The following is a 27476-nucleotide window of genomic DNA, read 5'->3' as shown; positions in this document are numbered from 1 at the left end:
CCCGGGAAAGATGATAGCCTGAATCCGAGCAGCTACCGGAGGAATGGTTGAGTGAGTTTTTACGATGTTATCAAACCGGCTTTATTGACGGCCAGTCGACAAGGGACCAGATATTCACCGTACGACAAATCCTCCAGAAATGCGGTCAATTCTACTTCCCAAAGTATTGAATTCAAGGCAGCATACGCAGTATTGACCGTACAGAAGCTATGGAAAACCATGGACGAGAACAGCTTTGCCAGGAAGCTAATCAGACTTATTAGGAGGTTGATATTTAATCATGACCCAAACACGAATACAATGAAGGATTGATTTCTTCAAGCTTTTAGCCAAATTCTATTTTTCTATTATTTTTTCGGCAATTGAGAAATCCTCACATTGTTTTTTTTTCGGACACCCTATTTCCCATACACTTGTCCATTATGCTGCCTTTCCCTCGACCATCTTCTATACCTTCCACTTCTCATCGAAACATGTGCAACAGAATACAGATGTCAATATTGGTACAAAACCGAGGAAAATGGATATTTATTTTAGGGATGCTACACGAAGATGGATTTTCCGAGCACGCTTGGAGCGCGAAGCGGACCAATCCAGGCGAGATGCCAAGCGAACGGATGCTGACCTGACCGCAACATTCGTTCGCCAGTAGCATTTCAGCGTCGAACGGTTTCGGAAGTTGCTCGCAGGAACACGTGCTTACACGGTCGTCCTAATCCAAGTCTCCTCGGCGGGTGGCGAAAAATGTTATCCGTTAGCAATCTGCTCAAGTGTAACGACGGCGGTGGTAATGGGAGGAAACGTGCCAACAGTAGTGGTGATGGTGAAATTGTGGAAGGAAATGTCAGTGCAATTGGCAAATCCGGTGTAGTCAGTTCCAGTTCCGTGGTGAAATCGAGTGCATTTTGCAGCAGTGTACAAACATCAAGGATACCTAAATGTGCGCGCTGTCGAAATCATGGCGTCATATCAGGATTAAGGGGGCACAAGAAGAATTGCACCTACCGGAGCTGTAGGTGTCCGAAATGTGAATTGATCCTTTCGAGACAGAAAATAATGGCAGCACAGGTTAGTCTTCGATTCTTTTATGACAAGTTTCCCCACAATCTAGTGGTTAAAAGTATTTACAGGGGATACTCAAAATAACTGGGACAGGTAAAATTTTCACTTTTCAAAAAATGTTCAACTCGCTGTAACTTTTCAAAAAGGGCATCAAATATTCTCAAATTGTAAGTTCATCAACTAGTTGTGTATCAGTGGTCAAAATTTGGGAAAGATCGGACCATTTTACATAAAGTTATAAAGTTTCTAGAAAAAGGTATAATTATCCGATAGCCAACTTTGAGCTGTTATATCTCAGGATTCAGTGATCCAAATGCAATGAAATTCTTCACACAAAAGAAAATTATTTCGATTGGTTAGTTTTTCTAATATAACGCCAATTTATCCAAAACTTCATCATCGTTTCAAAATTCGAGATAGTAATTATAGTTCATTTAAATTCCCTCTAATTGAATTGAATATATTTATGTTTCAAGGGGAAGCAACCAAATAGCCGGCATTAAATTAAAAAAGTAATGGGATGCATATTGTTGAATTTGGGAGGCGAAGAAAGAAATGTTCCAATACTTCAATGTTCCTTTATTGTTGGAAGTTTCAATATTCTAAGAAGAACCTCAATTAGCTAATAAATCATGAGTTAACGATAAATTGAACTTACGTTTTGTCAACTTTCCGCCTATCTTTCCCAATTCCATTTACAATTAAGATTCTGGTCGGTGCTACGAGATCTAAAGTTTTGAATTATTCAGTCATAGTCTAAGTCGCGTTAATAGTAACTTTTTACCTGTTCTTTTGGATACAGAATAATTCAGATTTTGTTGAACTGCTATGCTAGCTAGATGAGAGGATCTGGAGATAATATGGGTATTTAGATTAGTGCATAAATGAATCTAGCTTATATGTCCCACCTGCGATGCAATCAGTAAAAGATTAATGACCGCATCAATATATTAATCAAATTATAAACTTATAGTCCTTAAGTAGCTCACTAATTTACTATCCTGCATGGATGATGACTTTCACTTTTTTCCCCGCAAATAGGCCTTGTTTACATCTATTGAATTCATATCTCATTATTCTCCTATCTAAGGCTCATAGGCGCCCTACACTCGCGCCGCTGGGGGCATAGAATGTAGATAATGTAGACACTCAAGAGCGGCACAACACCGTGGGTTGTAACAGTCCTCCCCGGTATGCCAACTCCAGGTTTGGCCTACTGATTTTCGCTCCTGATGTCTAAAACTGCTAACTTAATGGCTGGTCTCTCGTAGATCCCTTTCGCCGTCTGAACCGTGGCTCTCCGCACCTGTCCGTCTCGGTTGACTGTTCCGATTACGCGCCCCTTTGGCCAGCAGTTTCTTGGATGTTCTGGATCAGCAATCATCACTATGTCCCCGACTTCAATCGCCTTCACCTTCTGATACCATTTAGTGCGTCTAGTGATTTCAGGAAGGTACTCCTGCAGCCATCGTTGCCAGAAGCGATTAGCCATTACTTGGGAGAGCTCATGACCATGCCGCCTAACCTCTGCGCTATCGCAGCACAATGTCAACGGCTTAGACCCATCGGATGACCCGAGTAAAAAATGATTTGGCGTAAGGGCTGGTGCAGATTCATCGTCCACTGGAATGTCTGTCAGCGGCCGAGCATTCAACACTCCCTCAACTTCGATGAGCGCGTTGCGTAGTTCCTCATCACTGGGACGCCTGCTTCCAACGATCTCTCTTAAATTCTTCTTTACACTTTGGATCAATCGTTCCCAGCTACCACCCATGTGCGGTGAAGCAGGGGGGTTGAAACACCAAGACGGCTGTGGGCTGGTGAACTCTTGCATGATCGTCTCCTGATCTACGGACTGAAGTGCTTCTCGCAACTCCCTATCCGCTCCAATAAAGTTTGTACCCCTATCGCTATAGAACGATATCGGAGTCCCTCGTCGAACAACGAAGTTCCAGAGTGCCATGATGCACGAACTAGTGCTTAAGGAGTGGGCGACCTCCAAATGGACAGCCCGGACAGTAAGACAGGTTAATAAGACCCCCCACCTTTTCTCGACCCTTCTTCCCAAAGTGACCTCAATTGGACCGAAGTAATCTACTCCCACATGAGAGAAAGGACGAGTATAAGCAGCCAATCTACCCAGCGGGAGATCTGCCATTTCCGGTGGTTTTGGAACTGCGTCTCGGTTTTTGCATCGCTGACAGCCGCTTCTAATTTTCTTGAGGGCTACTCGCAAACGCGAGATGCAAAAGCGCTGTCGAACCTCGTTCAGGACGGTTTTTTGGTTTCTGTGATGGAATTTTTCGTGGTAGTGTATGAGAACCAATCGTGTAACAAGATGGTCTCGTGGCAAGATAACGGGATTCTTAGCATCTTCCAGTAGAAATTCGCAAGCGTCGACTCGTCCTTTCATCCTCAGAACGCCCATTGCATCCAGGAACGGACTAAGTTTGTAGAGGACACTGCTCTTCGGGATTTGACGAGCCAGTTGATTTTGGTTTCGGCTTAACTTCAGGAGCTCCATTTCATCTGCATAGATGTCGTACTGCGCTGTTAGGATCTGGTGAATTTCCGCTTGTTGTAACTCTTCACTGGACAATGGTCCTGAAACGATAGTAGTCTTCCTTACACGACGCCGGCAGTTGGATACAAAGCGTTTCACGTAACCTGTTACACGCAAAAGACGGTTCCAGCTTGAAAAATTGATGGCGGGAATCGGTGGCTCGGATGCGTTGTAATGCAATAGAACGCTAGGTCGGAGTTCCTCGTCTGTGGCGTCACCTTTATGCGCAACTGGGGGCCAGAATTCTTCCGGCTGCCACAGATATTCCGGGCCTCTGAACCAGCTGCTAGTTGGGGTCAAATCCGGTTGTCGCTGCCACTTAGTCCCGTCGTCCGCCACGTTAAGTTTGGAAGGAACCCATCTCCATTCATAGTCTTCCGTAGATTCCAAAATCTCGCTGACACGTACTGCTACGAATGGGCTGTACCTACGATGATCCGACTGCAACCAGCATAGAACATTTCTCGAGTCCGACCAGAAGAAACGTTTGGATATCGGCAATGATAACTCTGGGACCATGCTGTTAGCCAGTCTCGTTCCAATGGATTAAATGCTTTGGCTGTTTTCCTACTCTCCGCATCGACCAATGAGGCGCTAGCTTCTATGCGCGAAAAATCGCTAAAAGTAAATCGCAAAAATATTGTATGGCGAATAGCATCTAAAGGCGTATTTCTCGAAGTGGAACACATTATTCGAAAACAATATTTTGTAGCGGTTGTGCACAATGATGACCGGTTTGGTGCCTACCAAATATTTTTTCAATAAAAGCTTTTCATTTCGAGAAATTCGAGTTTAGATGCTTTTCGCCATACAAAATAAAATGTTTTTACTTCTGCTGACCAACATTGAACGCACTCTCTGCCGGTAATCCATTACTGCTGCTGTGAGCTCCAATCGAGGGATCGAAAGGTATTTCAGCGGCGCAACTCGGGTCTTGGCACAAACCAAGGTGCATTCTGTTTTTCCTGCTTCTTCGAAGCGCAGATACACGGCGGCAGCCATACCATTCTCGCTAGCGTCTACAAACACGTGCAATTGTACGTCCGTATCTTGGCTAGCTGACGTTACTTGACGATAGCAACGCGGTAGACTAACTTCCTCCATTAGTGGAAGAAGTTTTATCCAAGCTATCCACGCCTCAAACTGCTTGTCCTTAATCAGCTGTCCCCACTGAACTCCAGAGCGCCAGACTTCTTGAAGAACGATTTTTAGGAGCATAAGGTAGTTTGATATGAGTCCTAATGGATCGAAAACTGTCATCAGAACACGGAGTACCTCATTCTTTGTTGGTCGACGCGTTCCATTCAGCAGCGCTTCGTCGAAACGAGTCTTAGACATCTTGAAAGTGAAGCAGTCCTTCGCCGTGTCCCACCACATTCCTAACACCTTCTCTGTCCCCATCTCCGCTGCCAAATCCAGGTTCTTCTGCGGAACTCCTCCGTCTTGCAACGCTGCCAGAACTCGCTGAGAATTTGATATCCAGTTTCTTATTTGAAACCCTCCTTCCGCGTGAACATACCGTACTGACTTCGCTAGCTCGATGGCAGCTTCTTCCGTCTCTTCACTTGCCAGCATGTCATCCACATAATGTTTTTTGATAATTGCTTCGACTGCTGCCGGGTGCTGCTTTTGGAACCTTTCCGCGTTTTGGTTCTTTACGAACTGAGCGGTACTTGGAGAACAGCAAGCACCGAAAGTCATAACTTTCATAACGTAAGTGCTTGGCTCCTCGTTAGCGCTGTCCCGCCAGAAAAATCGCTGACAATGTTGGTCCACCGGTCGCATTCGAACTTGGTGGAACATTTCGCGGATATCGCCGCGAATTCCAACTCGATATTTACGAAACTGACACAGTACAGCTGGCAGAGAAGTAAGCTCATCTGGTCCTGTTAGTAGCGCCGAATTCAACGATACACCATGAACAGCCGCTGCTGCGTCCCAGACTATGCGCACCTTTCCGGGCTTGTTTTGGTTGACAACAGGGAAAATTGGCAGATACCACACTCGTTGCTGCTTTCCCTCAAGCTCTTCGGCCGACAGCTTTCGAATGTAATCCTTAGCCAAATAATCGGTGATCTTCTCGCGTAGGACACATGCCAATTTTGGATCCCGTTCCATTCGCTTCTCCAAACAGTTGTACCGCTGTAACGCCATCAGCTTGCTATCCGGTAAACGAATCTTCTCATAACGCCATAACAGTCCCGTCTCATATCCATCCAAGCGTGTCAACGACCGCAATAGAGCTTGGGCACGTTCATTCTCACTTGACACGCAGTTCTTCTCCAGCTTTGAGATTCCCAGAGCTTCCAGGCTGAAGAAATTCTTCACGTCACGATGCAAATCTGCATCAGCGCGCGAGTTGCACTCGCAAATGTGGTAAGTTCGATGCACCACATTGCTTGAGTCGGGGCGGCGGCAGCTACCGTATATCGTCCACCCAAGGAGCGTCTTAACGGCGATTGGTTCTCCTTCCTTGCCCTCACGACTGTTGCGTACGAGTGCCACTCTGGCATGTTTCACCCCTATCAGAATTCGTGGACGAGCGTTCTTATAGGAAGCGACCGGAAGGTCACGAAGATACGAGAAGTTTTCCCTCAGGATATCCACGTCGAGAGACTGGGCCGGCAACTGCAAATCTCCAACTGTACGTACGTCATTTAGCGTATACTTTCTTCCGGTTTGCCCGCTTAGGACAACATCAACGCTCAGAGATTCCGCTTCGAAACGATGAGTTCCACCGGTCCACTTCAGGCAGAGTGGTGCCGATTTACCTGCTACTTCCAAATCCTCTGCTAATCCTTGGTCCATCAACGTTAACTCCGAACCATCGTCCAGAAATGCATAGCATTCGATCTGTTTCTTGGCCCCGAACAACGTAACCGGTAGATAGCGGAACATTCTTACTCCGGAGCTCGACAGATGAGTGTTTACATTTGTTTCTTCTTGCGTTGGCCGACTCGTATTGTTGCTGGGCCCTGTAGCGGTGAGGTCCTTATGGAGCAGTTCATGGTGTTTGAAGGTGCAATTATTCTTCCCACAAGGCTTTGCGTCGCACTTTCCACCATGTTGTCTGAGGCACCGGCGGCACATTCGAAGTTCACGTACAGTCGCCCATCTCGCTTCATACGATAATTCCAAAAATCTTGGACACTTTCCAGCGTTCTTGCAACCTCCCTTACAGACTGCACAACATTTGGTAGCGCCGGCCTCGCTATACTTTCTTTCCGGCTGGCTGTTTCGACTCTGGAACTCCGATGGCTTCTGTTTTGAAACTTCTGAAGACGAATAGTTGGAATGAGTATTCAAAAACGCCTTGCTTTTCGGCTTGCTGTGAAGTTCCTGGTTCTTCTCCGTCGGTTGGGTTCCACAAACCAAACAGGCATCCTCGGCTACAGAATAGATCCATTTGCTGTAGGTGAACAAGTTGATCTTCTTCAACGTCCTCTGATGCCTCGCCCAATCGAGTTTGAGAGAAGGTGGCAGCTTTCCGACGAGCTCGTTCAGCAGAGTCACGTCCCGCTTGTACTCCTTCCTTCCGCAGGCGTCGATTGTGCTGCACAAATTCTGCACCGCCAACGCATGTTCGATCAGTTTGTCCATCGCGTCGGCCTTGATAGACGGCATTCCAAGTACCTTCGCTCTTAATGTGTTGATGATAGCTTGAGGCTGTCCAAAACGTAGCTTCAGCGCACTAATTGCCTTCGGAACCGTGGAGGGAAGCATGAGGAAACTGCGGACAGTGTTGAGAGCATCGTCTTTCAAGCCATTCCGCAACCGGATCATGTTCTCCTCGTCCCTATAGCCGCACATTCTCGTTGTACTCTCGTATGTTGACAAGAACATCGGCCACTCCTCAGGATTTCCGCTGAATCTGGGCAGATCTCGTGAAACGACTCGCCGGGCAGCTATCTGTTCCGGTGTGAGTCCCGCACGTTCTGCTGATGATCTATCACGAATCTCCGATGTTGGTTTGGGTCGTTTCGAACTTTTAGGAGTTGACTGCTTATTTGGCTTGAACCGTTCTGTGCTGTCTTCGTTCTCATCCTCCGACGACTCTGTGGACGAATCTGCTTCGCTGGTTTCTTCATCGCTGCTCGTTTCCTCGCTGCTTGACGACCCTGCACTGCTGGATCGCGAGCTTTCGTCCGTCCTTTGGTCCTTCAACCATGACGACACCTTCTCCGCTGGGTCTTGCTGATCACCGGCAACACTAGAACGAACACTTCGGCGCGACTCAGCTTCGGCAATTTCCTCAAGCAAACTGAACTTATTCTGCAGCAATTCCCGCTTCCGCTTCATTTCCTCTTCCATTAGAGTCTCTTCCGCTTCCAGTTTCTTCAACTGCACTTCCAGCACCATTCGCTCCGACCTTCGCGACGATGTTGATATTACTGATTTCGCATCCTTTCTTCCGTTCGCCGTCGTCTCCTTCACCGATCTTGAAACGACCTCCAGCCTTTGGCTAGTTTGCATCGCTCCAACATCTTGCTCACCAGCCTGACTTCGCTGTTTGACACCCGTAGTCACCTCGTCCGTCTTCTTCGCCTTCTTCTTGTCCACGGAACGCCTAGCCGCCGGTTTGTACGACTTCTTCTCCTTCGCCTTCGTGCTGACTTTCTTGGCCTTCTTCGTCTTCAGAGATTCCAATTTCGAGCTCGATTTCTTCTGGTTCGCCGCCGCGGTTATGCATTTACAGCAATTCCAGCTATTCTGTTCGACCTCCTGGGTCACTCCTACACACACGAAATGATGCCAATCGTCACACGAATCACACTGGACCATAAGGCTGTTATCGGCCTTGTTGCAGGTCCGACAACTATTCGGTTCGTACGCGATTACGGTCTTTGGGTCATGCTTATCGAGGGGAGGTTTGCTATACGAGCAAGAGGGGTTAGGTGGGGGGATTTCGGTATCTTTCGGGAGTTGATCTCCGGATTTTCCATCACAGTTGTCACCTGTCTTACCTGCTGTTTTTCCGTTTACCTCGGACATCCCTCTGCAATGACGATTGCAGTGCTCTTCGTAATGATACCCGCACCGGGATGCCGAATACGTACACAGCCGTGGCAGCAGCTATCAACAATTAAACGACCTCGCAGGCACCGCCAACCGCCGTAAAACGATATTGAAAATTGTTGAATTTGGGAGGCGAAGAAAGAAATGTTCCGATACTTCAATGTTCCTTTATTGTTGGAAGTTTCAATATCCTAAGAAGAACCTCAATTAGCTAATAAATCATGAGTTAACGATAAATTGAACTTACGTTTTGTCAACTTTCCGCCTATCTTTCCCAATTCCATTTACAATTAAGATTCTGGTCGGTGCTACGAGATCTAAAGTTTTGAATTATTCAGTCATAGTCTTAGTCATAGTCACAGTCATAGTCACAGTCATAGGCACAACACCGTGGGTTGTAACACATCTTCTTCTTCTTGGCGTAACGTCCTCATTGGGACAAAGCCTGCTTCTCAGCTTAGTGTTCTATGAGCACTTCCACAGTTATTAACTGAGAGCTTCCTCTACCAATGACCATTTTGCATGCGTATATCGTGTGGCAGGCACGAAGATACTCTATGCCCAAGGAAGTCAAGGAAATTTCCTTTTACGAAAAGATCCTGGACCGACCGGGAATCGAACCCGTCACCCTCAGCATGGTCATGCTGAATACCCGTGCGTTACCCGTGGTTGTAACACATATGAAAAATAGATAAATTTACTGAAAAAACATGAAAAAAATTAAATCGCCATTCCTTTTTTTCTTATTGAAAATTTCAAATTAAGTCAACTGTTTTTTAAAGTTCATTATATAAGTCAGAAATGATAAAAATTTCATGGCATTCGGTTCATTGAATCCGGAGATATAACAGCTCAAAGTTGGCTATCGAATAATTTTACCTTTTTCTAGAATCTTTAAACTTCGTGTAGAATGTATCGCTCTTTTTCCAAATTTAAACCACTGATACACATCTAGTTGATGAACTTACAGTAAAAATTTTGAGAATATTTGATGCCCTTTTCAAAAAGTTACAGCGAGTTAAACATTTTTTGAAAAGTGAAAATTTTACCTGTCCCAGTTATTTTGAGTATCCCCTGTATATCTGGCGTTCGATTTGAATAGGTCATATGAACATAAGAATTACAGCAAACATACGACCTTTTCAAATCGAACGCCAGATATGGTTTCTTTAGGAAGGTTGATTTTTTTTTACTTTTCAAAAATATCTTGAACATTTACTTTTTGTGAAATACACCAAAATGATTAAAATTTTGACGGCTAAATAACACAGCGCAACATTTTTTTTTGTCTCAGGAGCAAACTGATGTGTCTCTGACAGATTTTGGCCCGCTGAATCCGAATCCGGGCTCAGATTTGCTCCAGCACGTCGCAACTTTGAGCTATACCCCAATTTATAGGGCAAATTATGCGATTTTAACGACTCGTGCAAAATATTTCGTTTTACCTTATCAAATTTGATAGATTTAAGCACTTTATGTTAGTAAGTAAACTTGCATGCAACTTTTGCAGGGTGACTTGTAAGGGTAATATGAAATTAACAATGAGGACAAGGTATTTGGAGTACATTGCTCAAAATTTCTAGAGCACCGTTTTTTAGAACCGTTGAATGGATTTGGATTAAAATGCATCACGCTGTTGACAACCACTGAACAATTAGCGTGATGCATTTTCATCCAAATCTGCTACATTGTACTCCAAATACAATGCTTAAATCTATCAAATTTGATAAGGTAAAACGAAATATTTTGCATGAGTCGTTAATTCAGATGTTAATTTACCAATTTAACCTTTGATTGCTTAAAAAAATCATTTCCATACTTAATGGCTTGCAATAGAAAAAGTCCAAAATCGCATATTTTGCCCTATAAATTGGGGTATAGCTAACATTACAAGTAAGCACCATGTGTCTCACTTGTAATACATCGAAAATTTGTGATTATCAATGTGTAGGGTAGAAGCTTCAGTTTTGGCCAGCCCGGAGTTTTGGCCATAGTGCGGTATTCAGCCTGTTACGATCTAAATCGGCATAAATTTATTTTTTACTACTAGATTCTAATATAATATGATGATTACAGCTGAGAAAACCATACATTTTGATTAAAAACTGGAAGAAAAAAATAATTTTCCTTAAAAAATCAGCTCCCATATATCTATTTTGGCCAGGGTGCTTCTAATTTGGCCACTCCCATAAGAAATACACGTGATTGGCCAAAATAGAAACCAAAGCTGAGAATATGGCCAAAACTACGGCAATGATTCTGTTTTGACCAGTGCCAATTTTAATACAAAAATCAAGTATTAGATCGATTTCTGCATTTTTCTAATAAAGTATAGATCGAAACCTTTCATTTAACACATTGGTAGTTTTCATTGGATTATTGATTATTTTTATAAAAATGATTTCCCTTAGACTGGCCAAAACCGATGCCCGCACCCTATATGATAGAATATAGCTCCAACAAGCTTTCGCACAAGCAGATGGAGGTAATTATTGCGATACACAAACATGAAAGTGTTTTGAGTTATCAAGTAATCCTTAATAATTCTCACGACATGTGCATTTCTTTGCATTAGTCGACCAAAACTCATAAAAATTGTCCAAAAGTACATCTCTATATGTTTGCAAGCTGAATTATTATTATACCGTAGATTAATAGCATTCATTCTTGCTTACAATTAGTTTCTGTAGTTTGAAGAAATTTTTACCCTGTATACTGACCATGAAAAATAAATTCGCCCCATATCACCCTAAAATTGATAAAACTCATGTCAAAATAAATGTCATATGTCTGAAACATCATAATAGTATACACTAAGAAGCAAAATATGTGAAAATTTGGAGAAATTTTGAAGTTTTAGAATTAAAATTGCTAAGTGGATTTTTTTTCTGTCATACCCAATTTTTAAGCAATTTTCCCAATCTTATCAGAAATCACTTAATCCTCAAGAACAAAATATTTTTCAACACAGATTATTAAAACAATGTAAAATGGATGAAATGCATTCATTGAAAGGTATATTTTACCACAGACAAACAGACGTCTCACTCTACTTATTTCCCATCGTTTCCTTTTTTAACGGATAATTCAATTATTCTGTAGTTCACAAATTTCTCATTCACAGCGCTCGCATTGTTTTCGCTCCTGTTTGACGTTTGCCCGCTACCGCCATATACTCAGTGAGTATGCAAAATACAACGTTAAGGAGAAACTTCAGAGAATGCAAATATGCCTGCCACAATGGCCGACTTGGTCCCCTACTCACGTTTTCAAAAGCACCAATCTTGCCAATTCGTAAACAAATTCGTTCGATTTGGAAAAGCTGCCTCTTTTTGCAAGTGAGCAAAGCCAGGATAAACAAGTGCGGCTTGGTTCGATGCTCCGTTCGTCAGATTTGTGCCTCTAAAGTTTGTATGCAAAATTGCAAAGGGATTTCTTGATGTTTCACCTTAATAGCATTGGGCGATTATGTTTTCGTAACGATGTTTTTAATCACATTTTGTTCCAAATGATACGTCTGTTTGTCTGTGATTTTACCATTTTTGCATGTAGTTTTCCTTAGAAACTTTAACCGCTCTATGGTGGATTTTTTTTTGCCGGTCACTGTACGTAATTAATGGATGCTCCTTGAATGAAGAAATTAAGAAAAAAAATAAGGGGGTTCACGGTGTGTTGAAATACGATTATTATCGCACTTTCATGAACCTAAAATATTTTTCTGTTATAAGTTAGCCTTAGCTGTATAGAAAAAGATTCTGGAGGTTAAAAAATCTTTCATCGGGAAAAAGAAAAATAAAATCGATTTCAGTATTTTCCTACTTTTCTCATATTATTTGGTATAAGGGTAATTCTCGCTGAGACCGGCCCACTATTTACACCTTGTCTTCAAAAATGTTTAAGGTGCCGATTTTCTGAAAGCCCTAGCCCAAAAAGTAAGAAAAATGCCTTTGGTTACTCAAATTGATGGACCCCCCGTTAGTTAGAGCCACAACATTTTTTGCAGACCCCTCGATTTTGGTCAAATGGTGGCTCACTTAAACCGTTAAAACTCGAAAGTTTCTCCAACAACCACCTTAAAACGAATTGTTGTTGAAAAGAGGAAAGATAGAGCTACTATTTACAATAATAAAAAGTTGGGTCGGCCATATTGATTTTGGCCGCCATCTTGGATTTTTATACCAAAACATTTTTTTCACCACGAGGGCAACCACCGATTTTCAAAATTTTTGCATCAATTGAAAGCTGGGACATTTATACATAACATATCAAAATATTAGAGATATCTTCTTTCAAAAGTTATCTGCCGTTTTGTAAATCATGCCACTTTTGCGCACTGGGCCCGGTGCTGGCCGTTTATATAAATGCAGCGTTATTTCGCAGTGTTTACGAACACGAATTTAAATTCTGAACCCACTAAAGGAAATCTGAAGGTTTAAGCTTTCCAAAACACTTAAAAAGGTATAAAAATAATGCCCGTATCATTGAGAAACAGTCAAAATCGGAAACGAACCTCCTATTTGGCCAAATTTTGCGGCACGCGCCTTTGTGTATACATGCAGGCGTAAACTCGGATGCTGTTGCATGTCGTTGCCGGTGCGCATGGAAATGTATGGAGAAAACGTGGCTTGATTTACAAAACTGCAGATAACTTTTGAAAGAAGAAAAAGACATCTCTAATTTTTTGATATGTTATGTATAAATGTCCCAGCTTTCAATTGATGCAAAAATTTTGAAAATCGGTGGTTGCCCTCATGGTGAAAAAAATGTTTTGGTATAAAAATCCAAGATGGCGGCCAAAATCAATCAACCCAACTTTTTATTATTGTAAATAGTACCTCTATCTTTCCTCTTTTCAACAACAATTCGTTTTAATGTGGTTTTTGGAGAAACTTTCGAGTTATAACGGTTTAAGTGAGCCACCATTTGACCAAAATCGAGGGATCTGCAAAAATTGTTGTGGCTCTAACTAACGGGGGGTCCATCAATTTGAGAAACCACATGCATTTTTCTTACTTTTTAGGCTAGGGCTTTCAGAAAATCGGCACCTTGAACATTTTTGAAGACAAGGTGTAAATAGTGGGCCGGTCTCAGCGAGAATTACCCATAACGCAAATCTGATGAACCTAAACTGCGCTAGAAAAAGTCCCCTTTCTAATACAGTCGGAACCCGCTCGTTGAGCGACAACTTCCACCCAACCAACGAATTCGATTCACTAGTCACAGCAGCACAAGGGGCGTGCGCATTGTTTTTTTAAACCATGTTTAGGTTGGAAGTAAAAAGTATTTTTTTTCAATTTGTTTTACATTTAGAGCAAAACTTATACGTTTTGTAAGATACATGAATGGCCAATGCGAAAAATAATTATTTTCACCCATTTTTAGTCGGTGAAGTGAAAATACAGGGTGTTAGGTTCCTGAGTGCAAACTTTTTAAAGGGTGATAGAGGACCATAAATGGTGAAAAAAATTGCTCTACGCATATGGTCAAATCTCAACCGTTACGTAGTTATTGAACATCCCATGTTTTTGACTCTTATTGCCTTAACTGGCAATAACTTGAAAACGGTCAAACTTATCGAAGTTTTTTTACCCTTATTCGAAAGATTATTGAATTTTCTATCAAATGGCATCTTTCAAACGATTGGATTAGTTAAATAAATAAGTTTTCTAGAGCAAAATAGCTAAAAATAGCGTATTTTCATTGGTTTTTGTCAATTATCTTTGAAACATGCGTAATAAATTAAAATTCTTTCTTAAGCAAAGTTGTGGCCTCTGTTCCACTCTACAATTCGTTCTTTGACACCAAACTTCTAGCTCTTACCGTTTTCTTGAAATTTTGATTTAAATGTGCTGCACAATGCGCAAAAAAGTGCTTTCCATAACAGTTACAAATTTATGAACTGAAATGCGATGTTAAAATTAAAATTGCAACAAAACGATAAGTGATAGAAGTTTGATGTCAAAGAACGAATTGTAAAGTGGAACAGGGACCACAACTTTGCCAAAGAAAGAATTTTAAATTATTACGCATTTTTCAAAGATAATTGCCAAAAATAAATTAAAACACACTACTTTTGAGCTATTTGCTCTAGAAAACTTAGTTATTTAACTAAACCAATCGATTCAAAGATGCCATTTGACAGAAAATTCAATAATCTTTCGAATAAGGGTAAAAAAACTTCGATAAGTTTGACCATTTTAAAGTTATAGCCAGTTAAGGCAATAAGAGTCAAAAACATGGGAAGTTCAATAACTGCGTAACGGTTAAGATTTGACCATATGCGTAGAACAATTTTTTTCTCCATTTATGGTCCTCTAACACCCTTTAAAAAGTTTGCACTCAGGAACCTAACACCCTGTATAGATGTTTATGAAACTACCCGGACCAAAATGCAAGCACAAAACGCTTTCAAAGATCGACACAATAAAGATTGCCGATGTTTTGCATTTGTTTGCCTTTTTCAGAATATGACATAGAAATTCTTCTCGATTATCAGTAAAGTTTAAGAAACCAAAAACTCATTAGCTCGCCCCTCGTATTTACAGAATGGTTGTCATTTTCAGTTTGACATTGAATTATGACATCCAGGTGCTTTTTAGTTGGCTGACAGCTCAACTAACGGAGCCCCAACTAAAAAGCCACCCAACTATTAGGCCCCCAACCAGCGGGTCATGACTGTAATATATTAAAACCATTTAGAGAGAAACGAATGTAAAAGTCTTTACAACGAATTCAAATTTGATTGGCGTTAGTTTCACGTGCCCAGCCCACTACAGTCTACCGAAAGTCATAAATCATAAAAGTCTACATTCCTTCCATATGTCTGGTACATAGATATTTGTAATAGAGGTAAACAAATGTTTTCCCATAAGTGCGACTTTTACATTTGAGGAAGCACCATACACCTGTGACTCATAACATTTGCAACACATACTCTCCATGAACTAATTTACCTTAAATGGCGGGTATTGGCTGCACAAACTTTGCATGTCAAACCACATCCATGCCGGGGCCCATGGCGTTGTGGCTGCACGTTCGCTTTGTAAGAAGACGGTCATGGGCAGGGATGCCAGATGATTTTTAAAAAAATCTGTATCGCTATTTTCAAAAATCTGTATCCCATACATAATTTGGGAGAAAAATCTGTATTGCATACAAAAATAAAATAGCTCCTCTAGCTCAAAAATCTGTATTTCATATAAAAATAAATCTGCATGGATGCTCAAAAATCTGTATAATACAGATAAATCTGAATATATGGCATCACTGGTCATGGGTTTGATCCCAGCCCCGGCACTTGTAATTTTTCGTCAGTTGCTCTTCCCCCCGAGAGCGGCTGATACCTGACCCTCTTCTGAGCATACAATCATTATATCATTGCCCGAATTAGACTGAATATCAACCTTTGCAATGCAAAATGTATTAACTCCACACTTGTCATGCAATAACCCTTTAGATTGGCATTATCAATGTAATGATGCATTGCATTTTTCTTTATATTAGGGTCCATTAAAAGGTGATGTAAGATAATTCAATAAATCAACCCTGTAAAAACTGCATAAATGCAATGTACAACCTAGCAAAGTTTGCTCTAACAATACAATTATAATAAAAGCTTGACTCTAATGGTAAACAAATCAAATCAAGAAGATTGAACAACTTTAATAAATTACTATATTCCATATGACTTAGTCGTTTTGCCTTCTACCGCAATGTTTGAGACAGAAGAACAGTTTCATTTTGGTAAATGAAATATCTGTTGTTATCACTGCAGTAGAAACGGTCCGAGGTGCCAGCGCGATGGAACTCATCTAGATCTTTAACACTTCTGGTTCGACAACGATAACGAAACGGTGATAGAAATAGATTTTTGTTTTGGTTTTTCGTGTTGCACGTATCAAGCATGTGCAGATGTAAATGTACAGCACAAGCATTTATGTTACTTTAGCAATGGCTGTCAGCGTGTTGCAATATGTGGCACTAATTTGATTTTAGTGGGGCCCTTTGCGACTTTACTATTGCTTCAATGAGGTGTTTAAGGTTGAAGGATTCGTCATTGACTTAATCGTCCTCATTGAAATTTCGGAAGCAGTTTTCTGAAAACATGAATAATAGGGTCCTAAAATGAAAAATATTTTCCCGGTTTTGCTGCATAACACGAAAGAGCATACTTTTCTGATCTCAATGGTAATTTTTCCAAACTTAAAAAATGACAGAATAGTTAATAAACTCGAAAATAAAATAATGATGATCAGGTCTTGTTTGACATTCCAGGTCAACTTTGACGTAACAAAAGTGAAACGGCGGGTTGCAAAAGACATCACATTGGCTCACTTTTGACAGCAAATATTCCTATTTGACAGTGAATACATTTTCACTGCGGAAATTTCAGCTTTGAACAAGAAAACTGCTTTCAAATTTTCAATGATGACGATTGTGTCAATGACGACCTTAAACTAATGCAGCATTATTTTCACAATTTTAATTATCAATATATGGCAAAATTGATGCACTTATATACGGCTTTGTGGATACTTGAGAACTTATAACGAAAAAATATTTTAGGTTCATGAAAGTGCGATAATATTCGTGTTTCAACACACCGTGGGGTTCACTATTGGCTAAAATACCCCATTCAGAATTATTGATGTAAACGGATTCGTAACTGATAAAGCTCAATAAATTTAACCAGACAATGAAATAGCGCATAAACAGCATGGCCTCTATGTGAAGATTCTGCCACTTATCTCTTGTTGAATTTCACGCAAACGAAACCCTGAAAAGCCTAAAGGTTACAATCTTTTATCATAACATGTTCATAAGAGAATAAACATTAATGAGTTTATCTTCTTGTTAGTAGGGGGGTTGGGCGCATAATGGACACCTGGGGCGAAATGGACACTCCTGTTTTTGTCGAAACCGTTGAACTTTATGTTAAAATTTGAATGTAGAAGTGTGAAGGAACAAGTCATCGTTCTATTTTCCAATGGTATCATTTATATCGCTTCAAAATAAGCAAAATATCTCTAAAATTAAAATTAGTTTTTCATATGGTGGAGTTGTTATAATTTTGGAGCAGCAGTAATAATCTGCATATAAACTTAGAATTGGCAATAGTTGAAGTATTTGAATTTTGATCAGAATCTACTTAACCGTAGTGTGACCAGCAAAAAAAACACCCGTAGAAGGCCGGCAGGGTACCCGGGTTCCCACGAAATGGAAATGATCATATCTCAGCGATTTTTCCACCGATTTTAAAAGTTTTTGCCTCATTAAACTCAGAAACTCATTATCTATCGAGATCGTATTTGGTTGGACCGGTCCGATCACCATAGGTACCGGAAAATCCGGATTTCCGGATCCATGTTTTTATACAATACAATATACGGGATTTTCGGTAGGTTAGTAGCAATTTCGGTACCAAACATCGTAAAATTGCTTTGGCATATTGTATCTGACCGGCCTGGAATCATAAAACGTGTTGACTTTGAAACTGTGATTTCGGAACACGCTTCCCGTAGGGCCATGGTTGACCATAAACACTTTAAGGTATCCTAGCCTTAACAATGTGGGGTTCAATATGGTATAAGGACATGCTCCCAAAAATATGGATTTTCCGAAAACCACGGTGATTAGATCGGTCTCACCAATTATTTTTCCGATAGATGATGAGTTTCTGAGTTGAATGAGCTAAAAAATTTCCAAAATCGATGAAAAATTGACGGAGATATGATCATTTCAATTTCGTGGGTACCCGGGTACCCTGCCGGCCTTCCACGTAATAAAAAAATGCAGGAGTCCCTCCCCCTGCCCCTCCTCACTTTAAAATTCGGTCAACCCCATTAATAGATGTACATTCACGAGTTCTAAGATCTAACAGAGTTCCAACATCCTAGTCTCAATAACCATTAAAATATCGAGATTTGAAATTGAAAAATGTATCCGGGTACCCTGCCGGCCACATAAGTGTTAAAATAGAAAATTTGATGTTGTAGTCGATTTGGGGCGAAATGAACACTGCACTAAGGGGATTCAGGTGGCCAAAAATCGAAAATTGATTTTATTCAATTTGAGATTTAGCTTCGGTAGTTGAAAATAGACCACTTGGATCAGTAAACCCTAGAATATTAGTTTGATAATCCCTATAGTTATCGAGATATCGGTAGTAGAAGGAGACCATTACCAATTTTTGGTAAAACGAATGAAATGTTCAACTTTACATATCTTTGGCTAAAATGAAAAATGTCATACTTTTAAAGTAGTTTCTAAAAGCTTGCTTATAAACCTTTCGAATGATATATCAGACGTAGAAAGGTTGATTGTAAAACTATTATGATGCTACATTAAAAAAAATAAAATTTTCACCATACAAACCGTTTCATACAAAAAAAGTTTCGCAAAGTTTCGCTTCGGGACTGCTTCTATGTTTTTGTTTAGGATCCCTGGGAGACATTGAAATCAAATTTGGCTGCTACTAGCTGCTATTTTGCAATTCCAATCAAATTGTCGGCGATAATTGAGATATTGCTATATAAAATCTCCCTATTGGCCATTAAATACCTCTGAGGAAACATTTGGTCGTCATGGTCGCTTTTCTCGGTAGATCAATCCTAGTGCAGTCTAAATCTGGTCTTGGATCTCTTAGCGAAGCGTGTTTTTACAAATTGAAATACATTTTGTAAATAGGAACAGAAATCCTTAAACGCCTAAAAGTATGCAATGCCCTTCTTATTTCATGCTATTTGAAACTGTCGTGTTAAAACAACCTGTTTAACATGTGTTTCATATTTTTCAGGCATAAACCCTACGAATAGGAGCAAGACATTGTGAAAATAACGCGAAAATATTCAGTTTAAGTCGTAAAATATTCTTGCTGATGTGAAGAATATTATGCGGCTTAAATTGGTTGGATTTTTACACTTGGGCCAGCGCTATCGCTGGAAATGCATTTACTCATTTTTTGAGCTGTTCCAGTTTAGCTCAGTTTTGTGTGAATCTTACTCATTTTAGAGTAACTTTTTCTTAGCGTGTAGATTTTGAACCGCCGTTGGTTTGAAATGAACACTTAAATCCTTAAATAAATAAAAAAAAAAATTGCTCCACCAAATGTATTGCATTCTTAATGCTAATATGCATAAACTCTTAATGCATCTCCTAAAGTATAGACGTGAGCTAGTCTCGCCAGAATGGGGGAATCACATACTGTAACTCAGGATTTATTTTCATCAATAAGGCTTAGGTTCAGTCGATAACAAGGTATCTCAGTGACAAACATGTTATTGAGATAACTTGCGTACTTCAAAGCAAAGGGTATATGACAATAGTCCTGAAATGTGGACGCAATTATCTTCAAGCAAAGCAAAAGCAAAGCAAAGCAAAGATAACCGTACACATCGTAGTTGCTACTCCGTGATTGACCAGAACAATCGAAGTTGCACAGAGATCCAATGAATGGTGCTTTGAACTAGCTACACACTCTCAATGTGCACAAATCGAGAGTTCAATATTTTAAAGTCAATAACGGCGCTGGCCACGTCCTTACGGTCATCGGGAAAGGGGAAGGAATGTTATACTTATGACACACATGTGATACAAGAATCACTGTACAACTGCGCTTGAAATGAGTGCCATACTGAAAATTCTCTCAGTTCAAGTCAGTCTTGTTAAAATTTTCTTGACACTGCGTACCGTTGTACAGGAATCACACGCGTATCACATGTCTGTCCGGGGTATTAGTTCGACAACCGTTGTTACTAGAAACCGTAAAATCCACAGCGTCCCCGCAGTTGTCTCGGGAAGGAGTATTTGTTAGCAGGGTAGGGTGAGGTGTGGATCTTGGAGCCACCTTTGGTAGGTAATATGATCTACAAGTTATATGAAAATACACGACACGGTCTTCATCCCGATTATGATTTATTTGGTCGCGATAGTAAGGGTAATGCGTCACCGCATCGATCGTTTACACTACCGTGAAAATCGACTTTCCTACGAAAGTTATCGCGCGCTTCTTATTTTGCATTCAATATTCGCGTCCGCATCTTCCTACCGAGAAAACCGACCGACTCACGGAAATAGTCGTGCGTTTCCCACAATATTGAACTTAGAGTATACGGAGAACAAACATTCAAGCTTAGACAGCTATTTTCGAATTATGTATTTTACTAAGAGTTGTCACATGTGTTACCTGTGGTCGACAGCCGTTGAGATAATTAAGCCAATTATTTTAAATTTGCTCAATGATTGTTGTGAACTGCAATCACTTTCTTCTAACATTTTTATTGCTTCAATATTAGGCCTGCACCAGAACTACAAGATTAATTTGCAGATATTACAGATTCCAGGAGCCCTCATGAAAAAGCATTGGCGAAATTATCCCAACTTCTTCTAGTATGAAAAGATAAAAAAAACTCGGAATGATCTCACCCAGTTCCATGTCGTCGGATGACCGCAACCACTCCTTCAATTTTCTGCAATACTGTTTGCTACCAAGTGTGCATCCATTTTTATCACTTCACGAGGAAGGAAAATGTGCACCTGCTCCAAACACGTGTCACTCCTCACTTATTCCTTCGAACAATGCAACGCGACCAAGATTTTTATCGCAACTGCCACAAACAAGCGTCACTTTTCGTTTTTTTTTTCGCCGAACAATGGAACCCGATCGAGATCCCCATCGCAACTGCCCAAAGCATGCATCATTCTTCACTTCTTTCTTCGAACAAAGCCACCCGATCGCGGTCTCCATCGCAGCTGCCCCAACTACGCATCATTTTTCACTTTTTCCTTCAAACAAAGCCACCCAGATCGCGGTCTCCATCGCAACTCTGAAATGTGGACACAATGATCTTCACGCGACAAACGAGAGATGGACGTGAGTTGTGAATTTGCAGACATTAACCGTAGTTTCTGTTGATGCCAACAACCCAATTTCGCTTCTAAATGACAACGTTAAATTTTCCTGATAATACTTTTGATAGTGTTTGATTCTGAGTCAATGATACCAGAAGCTTGGCTTCTATATAGGGGTTGTGTGCTAGTAGTGGACCCTGCGCGTATAGTGGACCCCCCATAGAAAAACTCGAATATAAATGCCCAAATCAACTGTTTCCAGGCAACTTCCACCGGGGGGACATCAATTACATTGCTACACAGCAGTTCCTGGCAAACGAATTGTCCAGAGCCCACAAAAATCGATTATTTTAATTATTTAAACACTCAAAAGGGTCCACTATAGGCACATTCAGGGAGGTTCCACTATAGGCTCCGTCAGCAGCGTGACAGATAACATGGAAATCAAATGGGGGGTCCACTATAGGGCACTGCACTGTTTTGATTTTGTATGGGATTTTGACGTTTCGTGGCCTTGTTGTTTACAAAATTTCTGTAAGAGTGAAAGAGAAGGAGATAATTTCATGCACTGCCCTATAGGCGCCGAGATATTTGTAAATAATCCTATAGTGGTCCCCGGTGGGGTCCATTATAGGCAACATCGATGCATATTTTCAAATGCGTATTTCACTGGAATAATATATTAATGTTGTATGTTTGACGTTCTTAACATAAAGAGGGGACATGAAACTTGTAATAAAATTCCACTTTGGAACAATCCATTGACGTATTACATAGCTAAAAAGCTGCAGAAGTAAATTTCGATGGCTTAGGGGGTCCACTACTAGCACCCAAACCCTACGTCGCCAGGACAGCATTAGTGTGAGATTCTTAAGGACAAGGTATTTGGAGTACATAGCTCAAAATTTCTAGAGCACCGTTTTTTAGAACCGTTGAATGGATTTGGATGAAAATGCATCACGCTAATTGTTCAGTGGTTGTCATCAGCGTGATGCATTTTGATCCAAATCCGTTCAATGGTTCTAAAAAACGGTGCTCTAGAAATTTTGAGCAATGTATTTCAAATACCTTGTCCTTAAGGAGTGAAAATATGTTAATATACATATACCAAGTTTTGTAAGGCAGCCCTTAAAGTATAACATAAATATACAGGGTGCGGCAGGAAAAAATGCGAAAAGTTCAAGGCACTATTACACGCTAAATATGGGATATATATGACTATTTTTTCATGACAGTTTATCAGTCAATGTTTATATTCTAGCACTGAAAAATAAAAATGAACATATTTGATGTTTAACATGTGATAATGTAGACGTAATAAGCGGATATCAATAAACTGCGCGCCCAATGGTCATTAAACAAAATGACTAGAACAGTATCAAAATTAGCACAAATTTGATGAACAACCAGACCACACTAATCCAGAGCCATGTAGTTTCACATACCAGATGAAATAAGTACATATATTTGATGATATTGTAGAGAAAATCAAAAATTTTGTTTTATCAGATGCGAAATTTAGCGACCTGTGCGATTTTCTGCGGTTTGAAAATTCTGGTTGTCTTCATCTTCAGGCGCCGCCCTGTAAAGGTTAGCGACCAAAAAGGGAAATTTTTTAATTAACTTTTCAGAAAACTAGCCTATTATAGATCATGGAACGTTGAAACATAGATTGGTTAATGTCAAATGGACGAAAATGAGGTTTGAAGTTGAAAAACACTTTCGCATTTTTTCCTGCCGCATACTGTATTAGTAATGAAATAAAAATATGTTTTTCCCTTAAATTGCCTGAATCATCCTTTGCGCGTCCTTGTTTATTTTTATTTATTGGGGGAATTTAAAAACATGAAATTGATTGTAAATTTAACTTATTAAATTTATGTTTTACCTGTTGATATCTTGCAGCTATTACAAGTATACATTTCCGCCACCTTCGACTATAAATCACCAAATCGCTCTGGCCAAATTCGGTAAACTGGATATGAACAACACCTTCCTCACGTGCATTCGATTCTCTTCTTCGATCCTAGCTAACGTAGTATGTACCTATGTCTGTGAAAATAGGTAGGTGGCTACGTCTCTTCACCGTTCACAGTATTATCCGGTGTTCCCCAAAATGGTCATCTTGGACCGTTTATTTTCTTGTTGTATATGAATAACGTCAATATTATCCCTGAATACATACAACTTTCATATGCCGACGAACGACTTGAAGCTGTATTTCACGATTAAGGAACGTCCCGATGCAGCAACAGCTTGATACTTTTGCTGTATGGCGCACGTCAAATCGGATGTTTCTAAATGTATCGAAATGCTCTGTCATATCATTCGGCCACAAAAAGTCCACTTTTCACTTTGACTATGGTTTGGTAGGTGTTCAGTTGAAGCGAATTAACAGTCAAGGATCTCGGAGTTTTGCTCGACTCTACTGACGTTAAAAAGGGGCCGGATAATAACGTCCGGGCCATAATGTCCCGGTCGTTGTGTCGCGCATTTTGCCGTATGTGCCTTCTTTTCCAGGGCTTTGTGGCGCCTCTGCAAGGTCGGACGCTATGCCACGAGAAAACGCGCCATAAAGTTCTGGGACGTTATGGTCCCGGATGTTATGATACTGCGGACCATGTTACTTATGTCGTGGCCAAGGCATCAACGTAGCTAGCCATGCTCTTAACCCGGGAGCGGTCGCGTCGTGTACTGAGTACACGCACCATGAAAAAAGTTCGCTTGTGGTACACAACGTCGTCCTCGCGTGGAACTCGATTCGGATCAGTAAGGTACTCTTTTTCTGTGATAATGTACAGCGTCTTCATTTAAATCTTCTTCGTTTGAACGGTGAATTTTTCTCGATTACTTTTTTCGTGTCCGTGAAAAAATGACTTGGCTGAGGAATATTGCGGAAAGTATCGTCAGTGTGACGCCAAACCGGGCCCCAGAGCGCGTGACATTTTGTAGGGTTCTTCTCTTCTTCTTGGCGTAACGTCCTCACTGGGACAAAGCCTGCTTCTCAGCTTAATGTTGTATGAGCACTTCCACAGTTATTAACTGAGAGCTTCCTCTGCCAATGACCATTTTGCATGTGTATATCGTATGGCAGGCACGAAGCTACTCTATGCCCAAGGAAGTCAAGGAAATTTCCTTTACGAAAAGATCCTGGACCGACCGGGAATCGAACCCGTCACCCTCAGCATGGTCATGCTGAATACCCGTGCGTTTACCGCCTCGGCTATATGGGCCCTCATTTTGTAAGGTTGTGAATATTTAAAAAAATGCATCGTGCATCGTGAAACTGCCCAACTTCCACCATCTCCCGTTAGCATGACTAGTAATGAAGTTAGTGTTGTGTGCTGCTGTCTGCTAGATAAAAAAAACGAAGCTCTGATCTATACAACCCTGGGTCATGTTGTGATTCCGTTTTGCGTCCCGATTGCGTTTTCGATTTCGGAGATGGGACCGGAGGATATACTTGAGATCAATTTCAAGTAGATCAATACAGGTGCAACGCTCAGAGTCAGTGGACTACGCTACGCTGGAACTAGGTGAGGTCTTTCTGATTACATTTTATGTACTCTATAATGTTATGTAACTACAAATAAGTTGAAAATTCGCTATTTTCAACATTCTTTCATCTATTGGAAGCTGCATCAGTTCTGGGCTCTTTCTAAGTTGATGAAGGGATTTATAAATGCTTGCAAGGACTTGACCAGGTGTGTGGAGCTGAGTGGGTCTTGACATTGAAGATAATAGCGGCATCAGCAATGTCAATGGATATATTCAACTTTGTAATTCCATCCAAGATTTGTGCAAGTATTCATGCTATGTTATGCTATGCTATAATCAAATTTATTGATTATCGATTTTTGCGGCTTAACCAGCATGGAAGCTTTACTTAATTCCAAAAGCTAGACTTTACAAAAACTGGCGTGAGTGAGAAATGGACAAATTGAGGTAAAATCTGCGAAAAAGTTACTCGTCCTCTCGGTGACACTCGAACTCACGACTCCTACTCACTAGACAGGCGCGTTGCCGGTACGCCACGAGAAGACTCGAAGACGAAGTGACTAACTTGAATTCAAGTTCAACTCGAAATTCTGAGGTTATCTATTTCACAAACTGCACCCCTTTATCTAATCCTTCCGAATTTCACCTCAATTTGTGTTGGTAATATTTTAGTCTGTGTAGGCTCTGGATGCTTTTTGTATTCGTAATAAATTTCGGCAAACTATGATGGGCCGGTCACGTAGTACGAACGCCAAGAAAAGTATACCAATTTAACATAAAGACAGTTTTATTTGTTTAAAAATAAGATCTTATTCTCAGTAAGTTGATGTGTTAGACATTAATATGTTCACCAAATGTTGTTCTACATACATAGTAGAATATTTGAGAAAAATGATTAAATACTATAATCAATTTTATTTCAATTTTCCCCGATGAAAAATTTTCTACCACTACCACCCAGAATCTGTTTCTACGCGGTTAAGGCTAACTTATAACGAAAAAAGATTTTAGGTTCAAGCTAGTTCGATCCTAATCGTATTTCAGCACCAGGAAGAAAATAGAAAATATGTTGATTAAATCAATCTATAGTTTCACATTCTTTCCTTTTTTTACAGGTTGCACTAAAACGACAACAAGCAGTTGAAGACGCCATAGCTCTACGCCTAGCGTCGACGGAAATGGGCACCCAACTGGAGACCCTTCCGCCGGGTAAAATCTACGGCATGACCGTAACCGAACCTTGTGCATCACCTCAACTCGGATCTCCCTCGTCGATGGATATTTCATCGTCTACATCTCCTGCCTGCAGTGACAAAGAACCGGATCCAGTGGGAAGCAGTAAAATTCAAAGTAAGCATTTTTCTATGTATCAGCATCGCTGGGACGAGTACCGTCTGAGTGGAGATTGGCCTGTTCAGTTAGGGCATCTCAGTTCCGTTACTGTTGACTTTGTTGACCTTTCTTAATGCAATCATCTTCCGCCATGTTTTCTTCTGGCTAACTCCTTCTGTTGACAACCTTCCGTCCAAATTCTACCTGGGCACTCACGTTCTACCTCCTCTTGGTGCACTCGCCAAGCTTTATCTGGTCATTCAACTCGTCTATGCATCCCTTGAGCTTATTCGCGAGAAATAACGGACGTTTATGCGTATATGTACTTGAACCGCGTGTCCTTCGAGCCACGCCGTCTAGGCATTGCTCACCTCGATGAAAATAGGCGAGCTTGATTCTTCTGGAGGTCGCGGTTTTCCTGATCCTGGCCTCCATCGTTTCCGGTACTTCTCGTTCCTTTTTTACCATTTTTTTGGCCAGCGGGTGCAGGCGTGAGTCTAGCTATTTGATGTTGATTTCTATGAAAGCATCATGATCTTGTCTTACCTTATACCGGAAGTTATAGATTCTGTCATTTTTAAACTCTGTTTCAATTGAATAACATTTTCTTACTTTTTCATCAGATTCCAACACAAACGTACCGGTATCCCAAAATGCCCTGGACATGTTGTCGCAGCTATTCCCACACCGCAAGCGATCCGTGCTTGAGTTGATACTCAAGCGTTGCGACTCGGATCTGCTCAAGGCCATCGAACAGTGTAGCAAAACACCACCGGCCAGTGCGTTCAAGCCTCCAGTTTCTTCGGCACAAGTCATCGCTCATCATCAGGTATATCACTTCGATACACGCTATCAAGTGCCCATGATCACCGTCTAAAGACAATTTTTTCCCGATTTCAGATTCCAATGGCCCCACCCAGTCCACCAAGTTATGCATCATTGATCGCCTACCCGAAGTGGCTTCTTCCGATGTCGATCCCGGTACCGATGGGTCACATTGCTCCCAATTTGGCACCCCGATGCACCCTGCCCAATTGTGTAATGTGTGTACATCATCCAGTGTAATTAAGGTGTAGCTCACAATTGTTGTAATTTTAGCATATAAGTGGAATACATTAAGTTCAAGTTGACAGACAAATGATAATTTCAACCGAGA

At 40.9% G+C, this 27476-nt stretch overlaps 2 protein-coding genes across 2 annotated transcripts; one reads left to right on the top strand and one right to left on the bottom strand.

The window, feature by feature from the left end:
- The first annotated feature begins 531 nt into the window (after positions 1-531).
- LOC109412130 (doublesex- and mab-3-related transcription factor dmd-4) lies at positions 532-27476 on the top strand. The gene is made up of 4 exons (XM_019685773.3): positions 532-1068; positions 26104-26338; positions 26944-27149; positions 27221-27476. Exons 1-4 carry the CDS (start codon positions 745-747, stop codon positions 27383-27385), a joined length of 930 nt encoding a protein of 309 aa, XP_019541318.1. The 5' UTR covers positions 532-744; the 3' UTR covers positions 27386-27476.
- Positions 1597-4162, bottom strand: LOC134285270 (uncharacterized). The gene is made up of 2 exons (XM_062845796.1): positions 1971-4162; positions 1597-1911 (listed from the first exon to the last, which is right to left on the bottom strand). Exon 1 carries the CDS (start codon positions 4142-4144, stop codon positions 2276-2278), a length of 1869 nt encoding a protein of 622 aa, XP_062701780.1. The 5' UTR covers positions 4145-4162; the 3' UTR covers positions 1597-1911; positions 1971-2275.

Source organism: Aedes albopictus, chromosome 1 (assembly GCF_035046485.1).
Source record: "Aedes albopictus strain Foshan chromosome 1, AalbF5, whole genome shotgun sequence".
In the NCBI taxonomy this organism is placed as follows: Eukaryota; Metazoa; Arthropoda; class Insecta; order Diptera; family Culicidae; genus Aedes; species Aedes albopictus.
The sequence above is the reverse complement of the archived record's forward strand: the minus strand, read 5'-3'. Positions and strand labels throughout refer to the sequence as shown.